The sequence below is a fragment of the Lynx canadensis genome, chromosome C1 (assembly GCF_007474595.2).
Source record: "Lynx canadensis isolate LIC74 chromosome C1, mLynCan4.pri.v2, whole genome shotgun sequence".
In the NCBI taxonomy this organism is placed as follows: domain Eukaryota; kingdom Metazoa; phylum Chordata; class Mammalia; order Carnivora; family Felidae; genus Lynx; species Lynx canadensis.
Genome location: NC_044310.1, coordinates 216,625,565 through 216,644,786, shown reverse-complemented (window position 1 = coordinate 216,644,786; position 19,222 = coordinate 216,625,565). Strand labels below are relative to the sequence as shown.

The following is a 19,222-nucleotide window of genomic DNA, read 5'->3' as shown; positions in this document are numbered from 1 at the left end:
CAGCAAGTGAACACCTGTACAGCCTCTGCCCCTCCATTGTCCACTTAATATTTAATTATTATTATTATTTGTTGTTGAGTTACTCGAAACCTTTGTGCATTTTCTGAGAATAAAGACATTGGCCCATGTTACTCTGAAACGATCACCTGCCTAAGACCATTCACAAAAATTCGCCCCATTTATTAAATGGTTCATATTTTCTACTGATATGAATTGCTACTTTTGTCATATTCTAAGTTCCCATCTTTTTTTTTTTTTTTTTTTGGTTCATTTTCTGGAACCTAGATATAACTCTGATCTATTTGTTATAGGACAAGGAACAGAACGGGAGAGGGAACAGCCTGTGCAAAGACGGGTAGGCAATCAAACGGCACATTCAGGAAAGAGCAAGGTCAGGGGTCCTCCGGAGGTCAGAGGAGAGTTGGGCAAGCTCGTGTGGGACTTTAGCGAGACAAGGTGACCAGCCGGACTTTATTCCGGGGATGCTAGAAGCCATCAGCGTTGAGAGCGCTTTTTCAGGTGCTGACTTTCATTTTTAAGAGCGTTATTCTGGCTTCCAGACGGAGCTTCGACAAAGGGTCCGGCAGGGGAAGCGGGAAGGGCATCTTGGGGCCACGGGAGTGACCGGGTGCTTGGGTATGGGTGCCGACCCAGCGGGGGTGAGACGTGGTCAGCGCTAGGATGTATCTCTGGAGATGGCAGGACAGGCTGATAAGGAGAGAGAAGTCCCGGTGGCTCCCGTGCATTTGGGCAAGAGGTGCCGGTGAGAACTAGGTGCTGCCCACTAAGATGAGGCGTATGTGGGGGGGTTGTGTTGGGACGGAATGGCGGATTTTTGTTTTGAAAAAGTGCGCTTGAGGTGACTGTTAGATATTGGAGGCCAATTATGGTTGGTTGACACCTATTCCCAGCCTTTATTTTCACTTTCCCACCCACCGGACAGAGGCTGGAAAGGACAAGGTACTCGACTTGCTTTTGTGGCCCGTCTGAAGATGGCCATGTGACCAAGTCCTGGCCAATGAGACAGTCATGAAGGGAAAATTTGCTGGAGAGTGGTGGGAAATCTGGGAATGTCTTTGTTTTCCTGATAAAAAGGATAGATATGGTCTTGCCATCCTTTTATCCCAGGGATGTGAATGCAATGTCTGGAGCTGTGGCAGCCATCTTGCTAACAATTGTAGCATGAAGGAACCTGATTTTTTTTTCTTCTTTTAATAACACTGCTGAGCCACAGCACCAGCCCCGGACTGTCTGCCTCAAAATATTTTCTGTGATACAATTAAACCTCTCTCCTCTCTCCTAGTATTTGATTATTTGTAGCCAAAATCATCCCAAGCTCTACAGCATCCAAATATCTACTTAGCAGTGGAAAGAAGAGTCTAGAAGTCAGGAGAGAGGGAAGGATAGAGAAAACTTTGGAAGTCAGGGGCAAATATTGAAAACCTCGGGCCTAGACCATTTAGGGAGGTCCTGGAGGCATAGGATAGGTCAAGGACTGAGTCCTGGGATTTCCAGAATTTGAAAGTCAAAATAGAAGATGCAGCAGCCATCTAAGGAGACCGAGAAGGAGAAGAGATTGTTGTACTTGTGTGTGTATGTTCACACAAATACACCTTTGTTTTGGGGTCACATGCTACATGTCTGTGCACTGCTTTGCAACTTGAATTTTTTACTTAACAGTGTATCTTGGAGACCTTCCCCTGTCAGAACCTATAGGTCTACCTTATTCTTTTTTTAAATTTTTAATGTTTATTTTTGAGAGAGAGAGAGAGAGAGCGCAGAGGAGGGGCAAAGAGAGAGAGAGAGAGAGGGGAGACACAGAATCCCAAGCAGGCTCCGGGCTCGGAGCCATCAGCACAGAGCCCAGTGCAGGGCTCGAACTCACAAACCGTGAGATTGTGACCTGAGCCGAAGTCGGACACTTAACCGAGTCACCCAGGCGCCCCCCTACCTTATTCTTTTTAATGGCCAATTACCATTCTATCACATGGAAATTCCACAATTTATGTGTCATTCATTTAAAAAGGACTTTCATCCTGTTGTTTAATACATGGACTTGGTAAAAAAAAAAAAAAAATATGGAACCGGTCTGATTAGCTAACCATTTGGAGAAAATTAAATCTTCACAAATGGAAGAGGGATGAAAAGTTTAACTGTAACAAAGTAGCAGAAAACAAGGGGAGTGTGGTGGAAGAGAAATGGAGGTTTATACAATTGTGGACTTTCTAAGTGTAGCACGAAGGCCAAGACTCATAAAAGTAAACACTGATTTGAGGTCACAAGTGTCAAAATTCTGCACATGAGAAAATCGCCGAGTTTAAAAAGAAAATGAAACAATGAGAAACACTTTGTGGCATGTAACATGTAAGGGCGAGTGCCCTCCAAGTTCACACATCATTAAGAAAAAGATAAATCCACCAAAAGAAAAGCCAGCAAAGAATACACCAGGGGAGCAACAGGAAAATACAAAGTGTCATTAAACATAAAATATTGCCACCCAGCCGTGTTGAAATGCAGAAAAGCCAAGGGATCCTAATTTTTGCCTTTAAAATTGGGGGAAAAAAACTTCAATAAAATGTTAGTCCCGTATTAGTGCAGTGCCGGGAACAAGGCAGCTTCATTCCCTGGCTGGTGAGTGTTTAAATCATATTAGCTATTTTTTTTTCTGACATGAAAAGTTGTTCATATGCTCATTTAAGTTTAAAGAAGTAGGTTATCGTGACAATTAAGGGCTCTGTGTGATTATTGATTGGATCTTGGATGAGAGGAAAATCAGCTATAAAAGACATTATTGGGACAATTGAGGAGATTTGAATATGGACGGCATATTATATCATATCAATGGTAACTGCCTGGGGAGGGATAATGGTCTTGTAGTTACGACAGAACGTCCTTGTGCCTATTTATTTAAGGGTGAAAAATCATGATGTTGGTAATTTACTTTCAAATGGTTCACCCTAGTGTGTGTGTGCATACTGTCATCGATCTATCGTCTATGTGTCCTCTCCGTATCATCTGTCTGTAGATCGCCAAGATGGGAAATTGTTAGTAACTGGTGAATGCATATGGGGCTTCTCGGGGCGTTCGCTGAAATCTCCCATTCTTCGGCTTGTCTGTCGGCTTGTGAAACTTCGAGACGAATATTTGGAGGGACGAGTAGGTTATCACATAGTTGGAAGGATGTTATTTTATGCTTTTAGTGAAAGCACATGTAAGTGTGTATTTAGAAGGCTGGGGGGGCTCACATTCAAGTGCCAGTGGGCGGGGTGGGGTTGGTAATTGTTTCATTTTCTGTAAAAAATTTTTGGCTTGTTTTTGAGAGAGAGAGTGACAGAGCGGGGGGAGGGAAGAGAGAGAGGAGACACAGAAGGCGACGCAGGCGCCAGGCTCCGAGCCGTCAGCACAGAACCCGGTGCGGAGCTGGAACCCATGAACTACGAGGTCATGACCTGAGCCGAAGTCAGACACTTAACGACTGAGCCCCCCCAGGCGCCCCCATAATGAGTCTTAATACCTCCTGTGGGCTCTTTAAGGACCCAGCGCACTTCTAAGTCCTCCCCATTATGCACTCACATGGAAGACGACACCCATTTCACCGACTTGCGCTCAGAGGTCCTCGGGAGCCCAGGCTGTCTGGGTGCTCGGCCCCGCCTTCACCAGCCCAGTGCGTGGCTTTGGCAATGAGCGTGGCGCTCTGTCGTTCGAAGGCAATGCTCCGGGTTCCACGGCAAAGGGCGCGCGGCCCCGAGGCTCCGGGGGGGCGCGGCCTCCGGGCAGCAGCTTGTTTTCTGGAAGCCGCTTTCTGGGGTGAGGTTTGGCGATGCCCGGATGAACTCCACGGAAGGAAGGGACCAAATCTCTGCGCATTTTGAAAGTCCGCGCCACCGGGGCACAGGCCCTGGGCCTCGACCGTCCTGGCGTCCCCCGGCCTGCGCGGTGCACAGTCACCCGCACGGGCCGCACAGCAGCCGGAGGCGCGCAGGTGCCTCCGACACAGCGTGGGCGGGATTGGGTCCCGCACGCACGGAGGTCCTCGGCCAGGCCAGGGCAGGGCCAGCTTCCCATCACCCCTGCTGATGTGTGCGCGGGGGCGGGGCGCGTGTGCGGTACAGGCACGTGTGGGGTGTGTCCCCGGGGGTCAGTGGTGTGTGCGTGGCGTGTGCAGCATGTGTGATGTGTGTGTGTGTGTGTGTGTGTGTGTGAACCTGTGTGCGCGCGGTGCACGTGTGTGTTGCCAGTGAACCCGTCCCGTGCCGTAAGCGAGACCCCTCTCCCTGCGGCCCCAGGAAAGGCGGGTGTGCAAAGCCAGCGAAGCCGGAGATGGGTCAATACCGTATGCAAATAAATAAGTGCTAATTGCCTGCAGTGTCTTTGGGTGTCAGGTGCGGTTATTGGACCACATTTATGGGCCAATTAGGCGCCTTACCGGACTCAAGTGGTGATGGATTGTGGCTCGGCGGCTTCTGGAACGTGCAGGAGACGAGGGGCCACCGGAACTCCGTGCTCACTGCTGGCACGCGCCGAGAGGCTTTTGTCCCCGCGCAACTGCGCGGTAACCGTGCCCCAGCCCTGTGGCCCATGGCAGGGGGCAGCCCAGGGCCCAAGAGGGCACCTCCGGGGGGGGGGGGGGAGCAGGCCAGGGGACGCGCCTGAGGGAGGCCCGAGAGACACATGGACCACTGGACCAGGGCCCCGGCACCCACCACCACTGAGGTTCTGCCGGGGCACCTTGGGGTGGCTGTGGGGATGTGACCGCCCCGAGTGTTGACCCCGGGCACGCCTCAGACCTGTCACAGTTACACGGAGGCTTGGTGTCCTGAAAGTCAGAATGTTGGTACAGGTGGGCCCTCAGTGCCCCGGTGCCCCAGGCGGGGCAGCCACTGGTGGTCAGAGTTTGTTCCTTTTCTCACACACTTGGGCAGGTTCCGGGGGGCCGGGGGGAGACCAGACACACCCAGCCATGGATCCAAGTGAGGCTCAGGAGGGGGAGAATTGTCCCTCAGAGAAGCGCACAGGGAAGGGCAAGGAGGGCGCCCGTGCACGTGCAGGGAGTCTTGACTGAGCCGGGCTGGGGGTGGGGGGGATTCCCTCAGAGGGAGGGACATTTCACCTGAGACCCCAAGTTTAGAAGGAGCTGGCCACAAAGAGTGGGGACCTCCCAGGGGAAGGGAAAGGTGGACCTAAGAGGGGGATGCTGGGACTGGGCTGGAGCCAACAGTGAGGGGCAGAGCTTGCTGTCAGAACAGTGGGGAGTGGCGAGGGGTCTCGGCACCGAGGGGCAAGATCAGATTCCCAGAGGGGTTGTTTGGGGGGGAGGGAGAGCAGAGGAGGGGAGCTGCTGTGGTCCCCTGGGGGCAGGGCTGGGAGGGTGGAGAGCACCTGGTGTGGGGGAGGAGGCTTGGGGACCTGGGGCAGCCTGGCCTTCTGGAAGGTTCTGTGTGCTGGGACTGCTGTGATCGGTCTCTTTGAACCTTTTTCCTCCGGAGTCTGTGAATTATGGTGTGCTCCTAGCCCGAATGCTTCCTAATTTTTAATCAATTTGTTTCAGCCTTTTATGAATCAGTTAACCATTTCTCCGATTTTAGTATAAGCAAAAATTATATTCATAAAAAACCCAACCACTGTCTTCAAAGTCAGTGGCAAACCATGGGTTTTTAAAATGTACCTCGAAATAACTTTTTAAAAATACTTTCTTATGGAGAAAAGGTGGACAGTATAAGGAAGAAAATAGACACAACCCGGAACTCCCTGTAGAGAGACAGCGCTGCCTACATTTTGGATTTTTTCCCCCTCAATACGAAATAAGCATATAAAAATACCTTTGAGAGACCTTACATTCTTTACTAGCGGAGTCCATTATATATTCCGTATCCTAATTTTTAAGTTACATGGTGTCATTTCTCCAAGTGATAAACACATTTGGAATGACTGATGTTTCCATACGGTACTTTATATAACTATCCCCCTCCTGTTAGACTTTGGGCTCGTTCCCTGTATTTTGTTATATAAATACCACAGCCACAAACATCTTTTTTTTTTTAGTTTAATTTTATTTGAGAGAGAAAGAGAGTGAGTGGGAGAGGAGCAGAGGGAGAGACAGAATCTCAGGCAGGCCCCATGTTCAGCGTGGACCCCGACGTCAGGCTCGATCCCACGACCCTAGGATCATGACCTGAGCTGAAATCGAGAGTCGGACACTCAACTCACTGAGCCACCCAGGCGCCCCACGAACATCTTTTATGCAAATGGGGAAGTAGCCATGTTCTCCTTGGCCAGATTCTTAGGTATCAAATTCATTCATGTAATCAACACAAATTTACGGGATGGCTTGTTGTCTAGGCCCTGAGCTCCTGGGCCAGAGGGAAGGTTTTCGGAACCTTTGTACACAACTCCGTATTGCTTTGCAGAAATGCTATTTCACTCTGTCTCCACCAACCGTCCCTTTGCAGCTGGGTACCATGACTCTCACAATCTTGGCTACTAAATCCAGACATTCAATCTTGCTTTCGCTACCTTGCCGGTCTGACCGAGCTTTTCAGGGAGGGCATTTGGCTCAAGTGCCTTGGCTTGCAAAGGTTGAGTGGGCTGGAGAAGCCGTCACCTGCTGGGACTGGATGGACACTCTGAGACTGACTCTGGAGCACTGGATGGAAGGTGGGGACAGAGTCCTGGGAAGCCTGCCCACGGGCATCTCTCTGGGGGAGCCACTGTTCTGGGTATTGACAGAGGGTATTTTGGGGAGCCAAAGGGTGAATGGGCAGGGACCGCTCACACCCCTCTGCCTTACAGCCAGACCCTGCCCCACTGAGCCACCACGTTTCCTTCCCAGTCTCCTTTGCAGCCCTGATTGACCTCGGCCCTGTGTGGCTGATGTGATGGGGCGTCAATAGAGTCCTAAGTGGGGCTTCGGGGAACACTGAATAGGAGAGGCCTGTTCAGATGCCTCTCTCCTTGTCCTTTCTCTCCTCCACGCGTGGAATGCAGAGGCCAGCGGTGGAGGGGCCCTCATGTGGGTGCCGGGAGGTAACACCCACCCACGAATGATGGTTGACCAGATGGCCGGAAGGAGGCTGGGCCCGGATATCCTTCTGGATTGGTTCAAGCCGGCCCTGGCTTGCTCTCTTTGGGTATCTTCTCTGACGAGGAAACACAACCCCTTCGTCCACTTAAGCCCTACGTTACCAGATACAAGAGGACCAACACGCGTGCAAGTGGAACTGATTTCTCCTAAACCTTTCCTTCGTCCTCCTTCTTTTATTCCCTAGAAGACAAATAACTCCCGTAACACTGTGCATGTGGTCTGCTGGGGTGTTGTGACCCTGTTGCCGAGGGGGCCGCGTGACCTTGGGGCTGGGTGGGACGCTCCCCCCCGGGGGGCATGCTGTTGGCTGCCTGTGCCCTGGGAAAATCTCTGCAGGAAATGTAATGGGCTCATGTGTCTGTATATTTATGATCTGCAAGAGTGGGTGAGGGGAGGCCATCTGCAGAAAGAAGTTCCTGGAAGGCGTTTGCCAAATTGCTGCCAGGGGGGATGTCTGGGTGGCGGCATTTGGGTGTTTTAATTTTCTGATTTTGGCGCTGGGGGGGGGGTAAAGATAATAAGTATTTTGTATGAGAAGAATGTCACACTATTAATAACGACACTATTCATAACAGCGTCCTGGAATGGTTTTACTCCCTAGCCACCTGCTGAGCCCTCCTCACACGTCTGGGGCGGTGTGGTCCAGCCAATCTCAGGCTGGGGAAACCACTGCCCCTTAGAGTGGCTCGTAGACGAACAAGTTGGAAGAGACGCTCCTTAACGTCCCCTGGCGCCACGACCACAGCACCCGCGTGCCGACTTCCTCATGCGAGAGGCCGCCTGGGCCTTGCACACTCCCTTCTGTAATCACCTCTTCTCTCGGATTTACCTCGCCTGAGCGCCGAAACCCAATTAGTCGTGACAAATGACCAACACGTCCCCCCGCTCCCCCCCAAAGCCCAACAAAACCTCCACGGAAAGCAGTGTAGACATATTTTCATTTCTTTATTAGAAAGAGGCCTCTACACTATAGCCACCTCTCTCCATTACTTTACACATTTTTCTCTTTCTTTTTTTTCCCCCTTAGAATACTGTACAGCCGACAGAAAAAATCCCAATGCAGGAAAATACAAACTGGCATATTTAATCAAAACAAAATCATAAGAAATAACAAGCAAAGTGAAATGTCTGTCAATGGTTTTAATTACAGTACAAACAGTATAAATAAAGCGTCATTGAGTCCTTGTGAAACAAACTTGCTGAATGAGGTAATAGAAAAACAACCAAAAAAAGGAAAAAAAACCCAAAGAAACCAAAGCCGTCTCTGGATAAACCCTGGGCCGCTCTTCTGTCTTCTATACATCGCTATTTACAGAAACAAGGCGTGCTGGGAGGTGGGCAGGGACCCGGCCTTCCCTGTTCCCTCCTAGAAATGCCTCCTGGCTGCCACCGTTGACCCACCCAGGCTCCCATTCAGAAACACACCCGTGGCCACACGAGAACCCCATTCGAGGTCATGGGCAGGAGAGGAGGGGACTGTCTGGGGCAGGAAGCTCTCCTGGAACCCACGTGGCCGTGCCCATGGCTGGCGTGGCCCACCCCTCCAGCCCTTCCTGGGGCAGCCGGCCCAGGCCTCCCAAGGCTTTGCCCTTGGAGTGCCCTTGGTCAAGTGCACGCAGCATCCTCCCCAGCACGCGGGTGCTCAGACCGGGGCAGGGGTGCCACCTCAAGAATTCGACAGATTTTAGACAAAAGGACAGCTGCAGGAGGGGAACCGCGACCTTTTCAAGGGTTGGAGAAGACGTGATTTCTAACCTCGAGATGTGCGAACGGCCGCAAAGCGGTTTCTAAGCATATCTGCTGCCCATGAGCCGTGTGACAACCCAGTCCTCTCTCAGATCTGCCTGGGCACCCGGGGGCGGGGCTGGAAGGCGTGCTGTGTTCCTGAGAGTGGTCAGTGAGCTAACTCCCGGCTCTGGCCCATGCACCCTTGGTCCCCACTGTCCCCTGACCCTCCAAGGGCCCGGGCAGGATGCACATGTCCCCCAGGCCACTCAGCGGCATGTCAGGTGCAGAGCAGGGTGCAGGGGACATTGGCTGGGCTGCCCACTCAGGCTTTCAACATCCAGGTGCTAAGCTGGAAAGCCCCGGGACGTCCTTCATCCAGCCCGGACACTGGCCATCTTACGCGAGGAATCCCTAACTGTGTGGGCTTCTGGGGTCGGGGCCCCCCCAATCTTCTTCACACGAGTTTGGGCCAGCTCAGATATTAGCTTCCCAGGCCAGTGTTGACACCATCTGGGGAGGTACGGGGAGGTCAGGGCAGACTCTGATTTAGGGGCAAGCGCTCCCAACACCGGGCTGTTCCATTTGGAAGATTCCCCAAAGCTCTCACATCAGTGTGGTTCCTTTCTTTTACCCGCGTCTCAAAACAGAAGACAGGATATCCCTGCCACCAGGGAATATTCCAGAGGGGACCTAACTCGACTTTGACAGGCGAGTCTCTAGCATACAGCTCCAACGTGACCCTCGGAGGACCTTCTCTACAGAAGCCACACACACCAGGCCAAAATAAAACACAAGCCCTGAGCTGACCCCTCGCACACTGACCAAGGTGGCTTGCCCTGCACGTACCCCGGGCACCGCAGGCCCTTTGGACGGGAAGGCCTCGGAGAAGGGCATTTTTACCAACCGGGTGCAAGCCCCAGAACCAGATGCCGTCACATGAGAACAAAACGAGGGCCTCATTAGTGAAACGCGGTGAGAGCGGTTTTCAAATCTGCGGTCCTGACTCATTGCTTTGGGACGGTGCTTCCTACACTGGTGAAACCAAACTCCTAGAACTTGGGCGTTTTGAAGATCACAGACTAAAAAACAGACTCTCTGGTTTTGCAGAATCCCATGCTGATGGCTGATGAATTCGTCCTCTAATTGCCACTCTGGCCCAAACCGAAAAACCGGAACTGGAAAGAAGTGCCAATGTATGTTTAAAAAGCAGCAGACATCCAAAATTAAACAGGAAGTCCGTTAATATTGTTTAAAAAAAAAATCTATGTAAGGACAGCCCTTCTCCTCCAAGGGTGTTTTTGAAATATGAATTCTAAGCTGTCACCTGTCCTTTCTTCCTCACGAAGGGAGAGGTGAGGGGTCAGTGGGGGCGTGCTGACCCTGAGTGGCGCTGTTTCTCTCTCCTCGCGAGGGGCCTGGCCATTCTGGGTTCCAGGGACAACTTCCTGGCAACAATAGAAATAAAAGTCTGTTTCCATCTAACCCGCCCCCCACCTTCTCTCCTCTGCGTAACTGGAGTTGGATATTTTGAATATTCAATTTTGAATATTCTGACTGAAAGGCAACCTGATTTCGATGCCTGAACGATGACAGAGCCATCAGGGTGTAGGGCACGGAGTGGGCGGGGGCCCACACCGAGGGCTCACTGACCACAGGGCTTCCAGAAGAAAGCCGCTTGGGAATTCAAGCAGGAAACGTGTCGATAATGGCCCGAAGTGAAAAATCCAAGTCTGGATGCCAAAGGCCCTTATTTAGCTTTTTGGTGAAGGATGGGGGTGAGAATCACTTGAAGACAGGACGTCACAAGGTGTGAAACCCCCATTTGAGGAGGCCAGTGAGAAATAAATTATATTTCCCGGGAAAGAAAGATGTGATTCTTCAGCACATTTCTATTCGAATTCCTTCCTGACTGCTTTTCAATTTGTTTGCTTGAAGGACATAAATACAATCCAGGGGAGTTCTAGAAAGTCAGGCCGACCTTGTGGGGCGCGTGAGGGATGGAAATAGCGCAGAGGGGGGAGGGGGGAAGGGCCCATCGAGGGGTAATGGATTTGCTTTCCAATTATCTTTGCCTTTTGAGAAGTTTTTGAGGCCTGACCATACTTACTCTTAGAGGCTCTATATTGTTGCAAGGCTTCTGAACCTCCCTAGGCGGGAATGTGGACTTATTTCCGGAACATTCTAAATGCGAGGAGGAAGGGTGGGCACAGCTGGAGCCGCGGTGACCCAGGTCATCCTCGAGCACAGCTCGGGCTGGGGGCCGGGTAGGACCCAGTGGCCACCCTTGACGGGGAAGATGTGTTCCCCAAGTGCAGGGACCAGACAAGCCGAGCCTGATGCCAGCCCTGAAAGGGACGGCCGCTCCAGCGAGGCCCCTCCTCTGACACTGCTCCCAGCACACAGGGGTGGGGAAGGGCACTGACTGGCCCTGCAGAGGGGAGGCCCAGAGGCTCAGACGGGAAGGGGGGGCCGTCACCGACTCCCTAGGGCCCTGGCTGGGGGACGCACCGCCAGCCTGGGGGCGGCTTTCCAGGCCTGGGTTCTGGCTTTCTGCTCTCGGCATTTCTGTTCTAAATGAACAATCCCATTTCCTGAGCATCTAGCCTCTGGCTGGGTGTCTGGCTGGCTTTTATCACATTGGTTGGCAACCGACTGGTCATCAGATCCCACAAGGCCACCCTGGTTTCACAGATGAGGAAAAAGATCCCCAAAGCTGAGGGCCTCTGCCCTAGGCCACACAGGAGGGACAGGAGAGCCAGGGCTGTCTTTCTCACCGGACCACACTCTCCCCTATAAGTTAGTGACCGCTGCTTTGAGGATGCAGAGAATGACCCTGAATGCGTGCAGGTGTCACAAAACTGCAAAGAACAGTCCCTAGGCCAGACGGCAGAGGCTGGGTCCAAGGCGACCCCATCAGGCTAGACAAAGCTTCAGAAGCCAGTGGTGCTGGAAGGGCCGCCGCCCGGGCTCACGGGCAGAGAATGGGCTCCTTTCAGGATCCTGGTCAAGAGTAACCCAACGAGAGCACCCGACTGCCGCGTGATCAGCGAGCACCCCCTGCCTCCCCCTGCCTCCCGGGATAATTACGCGCGGTGTGCGTTCACTGGGAGACCCACAACTGCACCTGCTCATGGGGCCACTGACTCGGGAATCTGTCACCTGCTCACCCTGGAGCCGCTCCTCTCCTAGGATGACAGGAGACGGGCGGGGGCCGGGGCCCCATGACTGGGGCTCTGGGCTTGGAGAGCCACCTTTCCGCCCAGTACCGGAGATCTGCTCTCACGGGGTCAGAATCAAGGCTCCTTTCTCTGCAGGGTTTCTGGGGCACAGAAGGAATCCAGCCAGATCGTGAAGCTACCCTAACCCGTGACCGCGTGCGTGTGTGTCTTCCCCAGCACGTGGTTTCTCGGTAAGGGGAGTTCTACTTCTGAACAGAAGAGGCTGGACTATGCATTGGTGTCCTCACGGTCACTTCGCAGAACTTCCACGAGAACCAACGAACACAACTCGACCCCCTTCTCAAATTGGTTATTTCTAACACTAGCCCTGGGTTTTGGCTTCCTGGCCTTGGTGTTACGTAAGGCTCTAAGATGGGAATGATAGCATCGTTGGCGAAGAAAGCCCTTCTGGTCTGACACTATTGAAATATAAACAGATTAGCCATCAGTCACTTTATTTTAGAGGAAAACCCTTGAAAACCACCACTGCCTTTCCTCTGTTGCCAAAACTCGGGCTCAGGAAAGCAGGCCGCCTCCCGAAGCATGGCTAAAAATAGCAGAAGAAGGGTCAGGTTTTCTGAGGAGGAATCAATGACGTCCCCGTGCCGGAGACAGGGAAGGGGTGCGGTGGAGGAGGTGGGGGGAACCCGGTCTAGCATTCAGGTCGTGAAAGGCTAAGTGAAAAAAGGAGTCATTTGGGAAAATATTATATTATAAACACATATAATAATATGTACACACTCATATACATCTCAAAGAGAAGCCTTACAAGGAATTCTGTTTCTTTTCAAAACGAGGCTTCGCTATATGATAGGGTGTTCCTACAGTGGGAATTAACTACAGTGAAATAATTTAAGGATTTCATTTATACGATATCTGCGTTCACTACGTGAAGTCTACGCTAAAGGCTGTGCGGCGGAGAATGTGTCCGGGTGGAATAGGACAGTAATGAGTTCTTCAAAAATAGGCAGTGACATTTTTTTCCCCTATTCACATTTAAAATAACTACACAGTGATGAAACACAGAATTAAAAACCAGGGGGAGGAGCAGGGGACCTGTGGTCAGGGCTCTCAGCCTTCTGAACCTATCGTTCCTGGAGCCCGCTGGGCTCCACGCAGAGGAAGCAAGGTTACAAATGTCCATGAAACACTGACCCACATATAAATTCTGTGTAAAGCTTTATTTTTTCCCCACCTACTTGAATTGTGTTTTTTTTTTTTTTTTTTTTTTTTTTTAAAGTGAAAGAAGAGGGAAAACTCTTACAAAATAGAAGGTTTCATATATGAGAGCAGGGGACTTCCCCGGGGTTGGGGGGAGGGGGCGGCCACTGGCCTAGCGTGGCCTTGGTTTCTGTGCTACAGCAGCCCAGAGGCGCCTTCCCATTGGACGACCCTCTCCTCCCACAGACTGCTAAAGCGCTCCAGGCAAAGCTGCCCCTTTCCTTTTTAACCCAGGGTGTCACAATCTGGCCACGTTGAAGGTGGCTAACGTCTGAAAGCAGCCCCGATGGCACACAGTGACGGCAGACCAGGGGACGTGCTGATAACCCAAACGGAGGGCCTGGCCGCCAAGTTAAGCCTTAGCGATTCTCGCCGGCCGGCAGGTGCCGCAGAGCCGTGGGCGGCCGGTCGTGACCTGCCTGTGCAGAGCACGTGGGTCTGGGATTCGCAAAGTCGCCCCCTGCTTTGCCACGGCCCCTCCTCTGGGTCGGCAGAAGTGCCATCAGATCGAAATGATGAGAAATCACATGCCGCCTTCCTCTTCTCTAAAATGCTTCAGTGTCTGGTTTTTTTTTTTTTCCCCCTTTCTCGATTTTAATAAGCAAATTGTACTACTATCTTCTTCTGATGTGTTCCTTTTTCAAAGCTGTCTATCACATTAATGGAAGTGTTTGCTGCTGGGAGTGTTTTCCATGTACAATGATCTGTAACCCTCTCATCTCAACTAGTTGCACATTATTAGTTCACATCTAGTTCAGTTTATAAATTAACAGAGGTGACATTTGTCTGTACAAAAATCAATGCATATTTATGAACTTCTTTTATTCAAATAGATTTTCACAATCTTATCTAAAGACATAACACAGAAGCCTGGGTGATACTCCGGCGTGGCCCAGGAGTGACTGAGACCCAAGACCTCCACCTTGGCAAAAGGAAGTAAAAGACCTCTGCCGTTTGGGAAAAAAAAAAAAAAAAAAAAAAAAAAAAAAATAGCCTTTTATGCCTTCGGTTAGTTCACTACGTGTATTCGAAGTGTTATTATTAGCTTGGATCCGTGATTTCCTTTTGAATTTCCGAGTTACCCTTATTTATTTTTTCCATTTTGTTTTTGCACCAAGGAGAGCGACGGCAGTCAAATAATACTCAGCAACTGATTTCCTCTCTTTGGACTGAAAAATTAAACAGATACTAAATTATGACAGTGAATTTAGAAAGAAGGGCTCCAAGGGCTCGAAAGAACATGTCTGAGATGATATGATGCTTCTAAGAAGTATTGCAATCACATCGTGGCAAGCATCCGAGCGTGCTGTGTAACTACCTCCTCGGCTAATATGCTTTTTTCTCGGTGATGACTAATCATGTTCTATTAAACAGCGGTAATGCTGGAAGAACTCTACTATACAAGTGTAATGAAGCCAGTATTCTCCCCGGACAGATTAGCTACAACTGATTTGACACATACCATCATAGGGGCTTCAAACCTGACAAACTCTGCCTGCTTCTGATTTATGCCGTCAAGCTCCTCGGAGAAGAGATGAAATCCGAGTGTTCCGTTTGGTAGAGGTGAAATGTACTGATGTGCTTAACTGCCAGTTAAGGAGAGTTACCCTTCTCCTTGCTCCTCGCCTCCCCTCCCCCTCTCGTCCCCGTCCCTTGTGCCGTGCTCTGTGTCCACAGGCCGCCGGGCCGGGGGACCTCGCGGTGTGCTATCAAGAAACCAAGGCCCCCCCGGGCAGCCCCTGCTCGTCGCGGGGGGTGGGGGGGAGTTCGGGGGGGAAAAGGAGTCGGTCCTGCAGCCTCGCGGCCTCCGCTGCGCCCCCCGTGAGGACGGTCAGGCTTTTGTGATTGCGCGCGGGGTGAGGGCGGGTGGGCGGCTGACCGCCAGGAGGAGTGGGGACGCGACGGGACTCACGTGTCGTGACTTCTGGGCGAGGGCGCGAGGCTGCGGGGGCCCGGCGGTCCTCAGATGATGGTGGGCACCCGCCCGCTGCTATTGTTGCGATTATTGTTCTTCCTGGACAGGTTGGGGGTGGCCATGAGCACGAAGCGCTCGTCCGGACAGCCGTACTGCAGCAGGACGTCGATGCACTCCTGGCTGGACGCCTGCCGGGCGTAGGCCAGCGCCGTGTTCCCGTGGGCGTCGCGGGCCATGACGTCCACCCCGTACTGTGGAGGCAACGGAGAGGGCCGTTAGGGTCGCGGGGGGGGGGGGGGGCCGCCGGGGGGGGGGACCAGGCGCCTTTCTCCAAGCCGTGCGGCAGCTCGTGAGGGGGTGTGGGGTGGGGACGGACCACCCGGGGAAGGACTACAGACGAGGTGGCTAGGGACGCGGATGGCCAGAGGCCACAGCCGGCCCCACGGCGCGTCCTTTGAAAGAAACCATGCGCTTTTGACACCCAGAAGGCCCTCCTTTCTGCAGGAGACCGAGGGTAATCCTGGCTTTGTTAGTTCTTTTCTGCCTTTCCGATCGTAAAAACAAAAAATAAGCACTTCTTGATCTTGGAGGTGATTCCCTTTCATTGGGGGAAATCTGTATGTAAAACACAAGGGTGCAGAGAAGTCCTCTGTTACCGCTATCCAGGTCCTACTATGGGTAAGCACCGCCATCCGCCCCCGCCGGGGACCTCTCGGCAGGCTGCCTTCTGTCGCCCTTCGGTGGGGATGCGCGGTGGCTGAGCCCCAGAGGTGTGCGGGTCGTGCCACTGTGGGTGTGGGCTGCTCAGGTGCCCGCGGCTCTACACACTGTCCCCCTCTTGTCGCCATTCAGGCTCCATGACGAATGCGTCCGTAGAAATCTAAGAATAATTCTTCCTAGGGGCGCCCGGGTGTGCCAGTCGGTTGAGCGTCCGACTTCGTGTCAGGTCACGATCTCACGGTCCGTGAGTTCGAGCCCCGCATCGGGCTCTGTGCTGACAGCTCAGAGGCTGGAGCCTGCTTCGGATTCTGTGTCTCCCTCTCTCTCTGCCCCTCCCCTACTTGCGTTCTCTCTCTCAAACAAACAAACAAACAAACAAACTAACAAACAGAATAATTTTCCCTAGTGGAAGTTAACCAGAACAGTCCAGAAGAAGCCCTTTGATAAAGTCCTACCATCAAACTCTGGGTCCAGTATTTCTGGGTTGGGTAAAGGGAAAACCATATAAACTAGCTGTATTCTCCCCCTCCACCCCCCTCCCAAACACAGGACGGCAGTTGGTTGTAAAAGGGACAGGACAGACACTCCACCCGCACCTGACCCCGAAGGGTCATGGGACAGATGAGCTCTGCAGACACCCAGCGAGGGAGGGCTGGGCAGAGCAGGCCCCGCGGACCCCCTCCCTCCCTCTGATCGGTCCTCAAGCGGCGTCCTCACACAGGGGAGCCCGGCAGCCAGGGGCCTCTGCGCCTCAATTCCAAGTTCCCTACTCGTGTGCTTCCCATCTTCAGACCCGCCGCCTCCCACCAGAAAGATGCCCGCAGAGCAGAGCAAGGCGCCCGCGGCTATGCTGTCCTGTGCGCGGCGACCTACCCAGATCAGGAGCTGCGCCAGGACCACGTTCCCCTTCCGGCATGCCAGGTGCAGCGCGGTGCGGCCGTCCCCCTCTCCACACGTCTCGTTCACCTCGTCCCGGGAGCCGTGCGCCAGCAGCAGGATGACGGCCCGCAGGTCCTCGTCGGCGGTGGCCCGCAGCAGGTGCTGGCCCAGGGACAGCTCCGTGCAGGGCAGCGGGGCCAGGAAGAGCTTCTGTTCGTACTTGGCCCGGATCCACCGCTCCTTCTCTTCCCTGCAAGAGTCCCCACACGGGTGCGGTCGCAATCAGGAAGGGTGGCCGAGGCCGAAACCCCTCTGCTCCAGAACCCATGTGGTCCGGGGGCATCGGGGAGGAAGCGAGATAGCAGGAGACGAGTTATCTTCACAAGGAAGCCCCCTGAGGCACGGGCTTACTTTTTTTTTTTACAAAGTGGGGTCCCTGACCAGCAGCAGCTGGGAACTTGTCAGAAATGCAGAATCTCAGGCTCCGCCCCGGACCTCCAGAGTCAGAACCTCTTGGGGGGTGGTTGCAGAACCTGCAGGGGGGGGGGGTTCTGATGCCGCGGAAGCCGCGGCCAGGGGGAACCACCCCCCTGCCCAGGGTCTGGCACCAGGCAGGGTGGATGCCACAGGCCGGATAAGCAATGACAGCGTTTAGTCAGGATCAGGGGACATTGCGGAGCGCAGCGGACAGGATGGCCGGTGGGCTCCCCGCACCTGGGTGTGACCTTGAAGTCTTAGCTCTTAATTCCTCCCCACGGAAGGGAGTATGTGATCCCCCTGGGATCTCCACATCCTTCGGTTGAGGAAAACCTTACTACAGGCCCACGGATGAAGCCACACGGATGCATGGGGGCATGTGGAGGTCTAGAAAAGACAAGCAAACTAAGTTCCTACGTGATTCTGTAATCTCTCTGGATACGTGGGGAACATCAAGATGTTCTAGGGCCCAGCCCAGGAGACAAGGCAGGCGGCCCGAGGCGAGAGCTGAGCTAGGGGTGCAGGAGGGCAGGACACTGGGGAAGGGCGGGGAAGGGCCTTGGGATGCAGACAGCAGCCCCAGGCGTCCCTCCCCCAGCAGCACTGGGCCTGCTGAGAATGTGCTTCCTGAACTTTGGGGGAAGGCGGGGTTCAGGGTCCAAGCGGCACAGGATGCTGCCCGTGACATCTGGAAGGAGGGCTGGGGAGGAAGAGGAGAGGGCAGAATGGGAAGGGAATGGGCAAAAGGAGACAGAAAGGAAGAGACCCACAGCAAAGCGTGTTCATACCGTCCGAAGCAAAGGTCTGTGGCTGCTTAATGAAAGAAAAAAAGAAAAGCCCTACAGAGAAGAGGGACTCTAATGCCCCAGAGACTTAAATGATACACTGGTTCACAACTAACCCCCCCTAAAACCCCGCATTTTCTCCAAGAGAATAATCAGGGTGCAGAGCTACAAACTACACAGAGAATCACTTAGGGCTTCCGCGACACTCTAGAAAGAAAACTCATTAACCATGACATTTCTTCTTCCGAAGGACAGAAAAGACGCCTTGTTTACACCTTTTACTCGTGTTTACACTGCTCCCAGTGATCTAGTGTCGGGTTAGCCCTAATCTGTTTTTAAATACTTAGGCAAACAGATTCTTCCAGGAGCAAATCTGGATTAGTTTTGCTTCATTTCCTGGTCCATGCGAGTGACCCCAGGGTGACCCCCCGACCCTTTTCATTCGGAGATTTCCAGGACAAACACTTGGCTACAGCTGAGAACCCACCCCCGCAGCCCGGACGAGGCTGAAGCTGGACGCGGCCCGCACCCTGTCCCCGCCTGGGCCAAAATACCGGGCGGGCAAGAGACAACACACTCCCAACAAAATCGTGTTTCTCGTGCTATGAAAACAACCGCATTTAAAATGTATTTAACATACGTTGGTGCGTTTCGTAAACCGCCAAATAGCAAGAACAAAACGGGAATGAAGTGAAAAGGGACAATGGTGAAGGGTGCATTCAGATTTTCAAGTCCCCACTTGCTAGCTCTCGTTTTTTGGTGGGCATTAAAGTCAGAGCTGTTTTATTCTGCTCTGCTTGGTTTTAATTCGCATTGCCAAATCACCCAGGGATAAAACAGGGAACTGAACACTGGAACTATCGTCCTAGCTGTAGTTATCCAATTCTCTTTTTAATATTCGGACATCCCAGCCGAAGAATGAAGAAGGCCCCCAGCTTCTGAGTCCTCTCCCGCAGGCGGCGTGCTCTCCTGGGGAAGTGGGGCGGCGGGGGGGGGGGGTTGGTTTCTGTCCTGGGATCTGGTCACCCCACAAACAAGCTCGCCTGAATTCACTGAAATTGAAGTCGACGTGTGTCTGAATGATTGTGTTTAAACCGCTTCTTGCTTTTATTAAAAAAAATTTTTTTCTTTAACGTTTATTTCTGAGAGAGAGACAGAGCGTGAGCAGGGGAGGGGCAGAGAGAGAGGGAGACACGGA

The 19,222-nt window shown here is 52.7% G+C and overlaps 1 protein-coding gene across 7 annotated transcripts in view; it reads right to left on the bottom strand.

Moving 5' to 3' along the window:
• Window positions 1-8,007: 8,007 nt before the first annotated feature.
• Window positions 8,008-19,222, bottom strand: part of AGAP1 (ArfGAP with GTPase domain, ankyrin repeat and PH domain 1) — a 554,001-nt gene continuing 542,786 nt past the window's right edge. For all 7 annotated transcript variants that reach the window (XM_030325013.1, XM_030325015.1, XM_030325017.1 and 4 more), the window contains 2 exons: window positions 16,757-17,012; window positions 8,008-15,414 (listed from right to left, as the gene is read on the bottom strand). In XM_030325013.1, coding sequence (XP_030180873.1) covers window positions 15,211-15,414; window positions 16,757-17,012 — 460 coding nt within the window. In that variant the 3' untranslated portion in view covers window positions 8,008-15,210. The remainder of the gene's footprint in view (window positions 15,415-16,756; window positions 17,013-19,222) is intronic.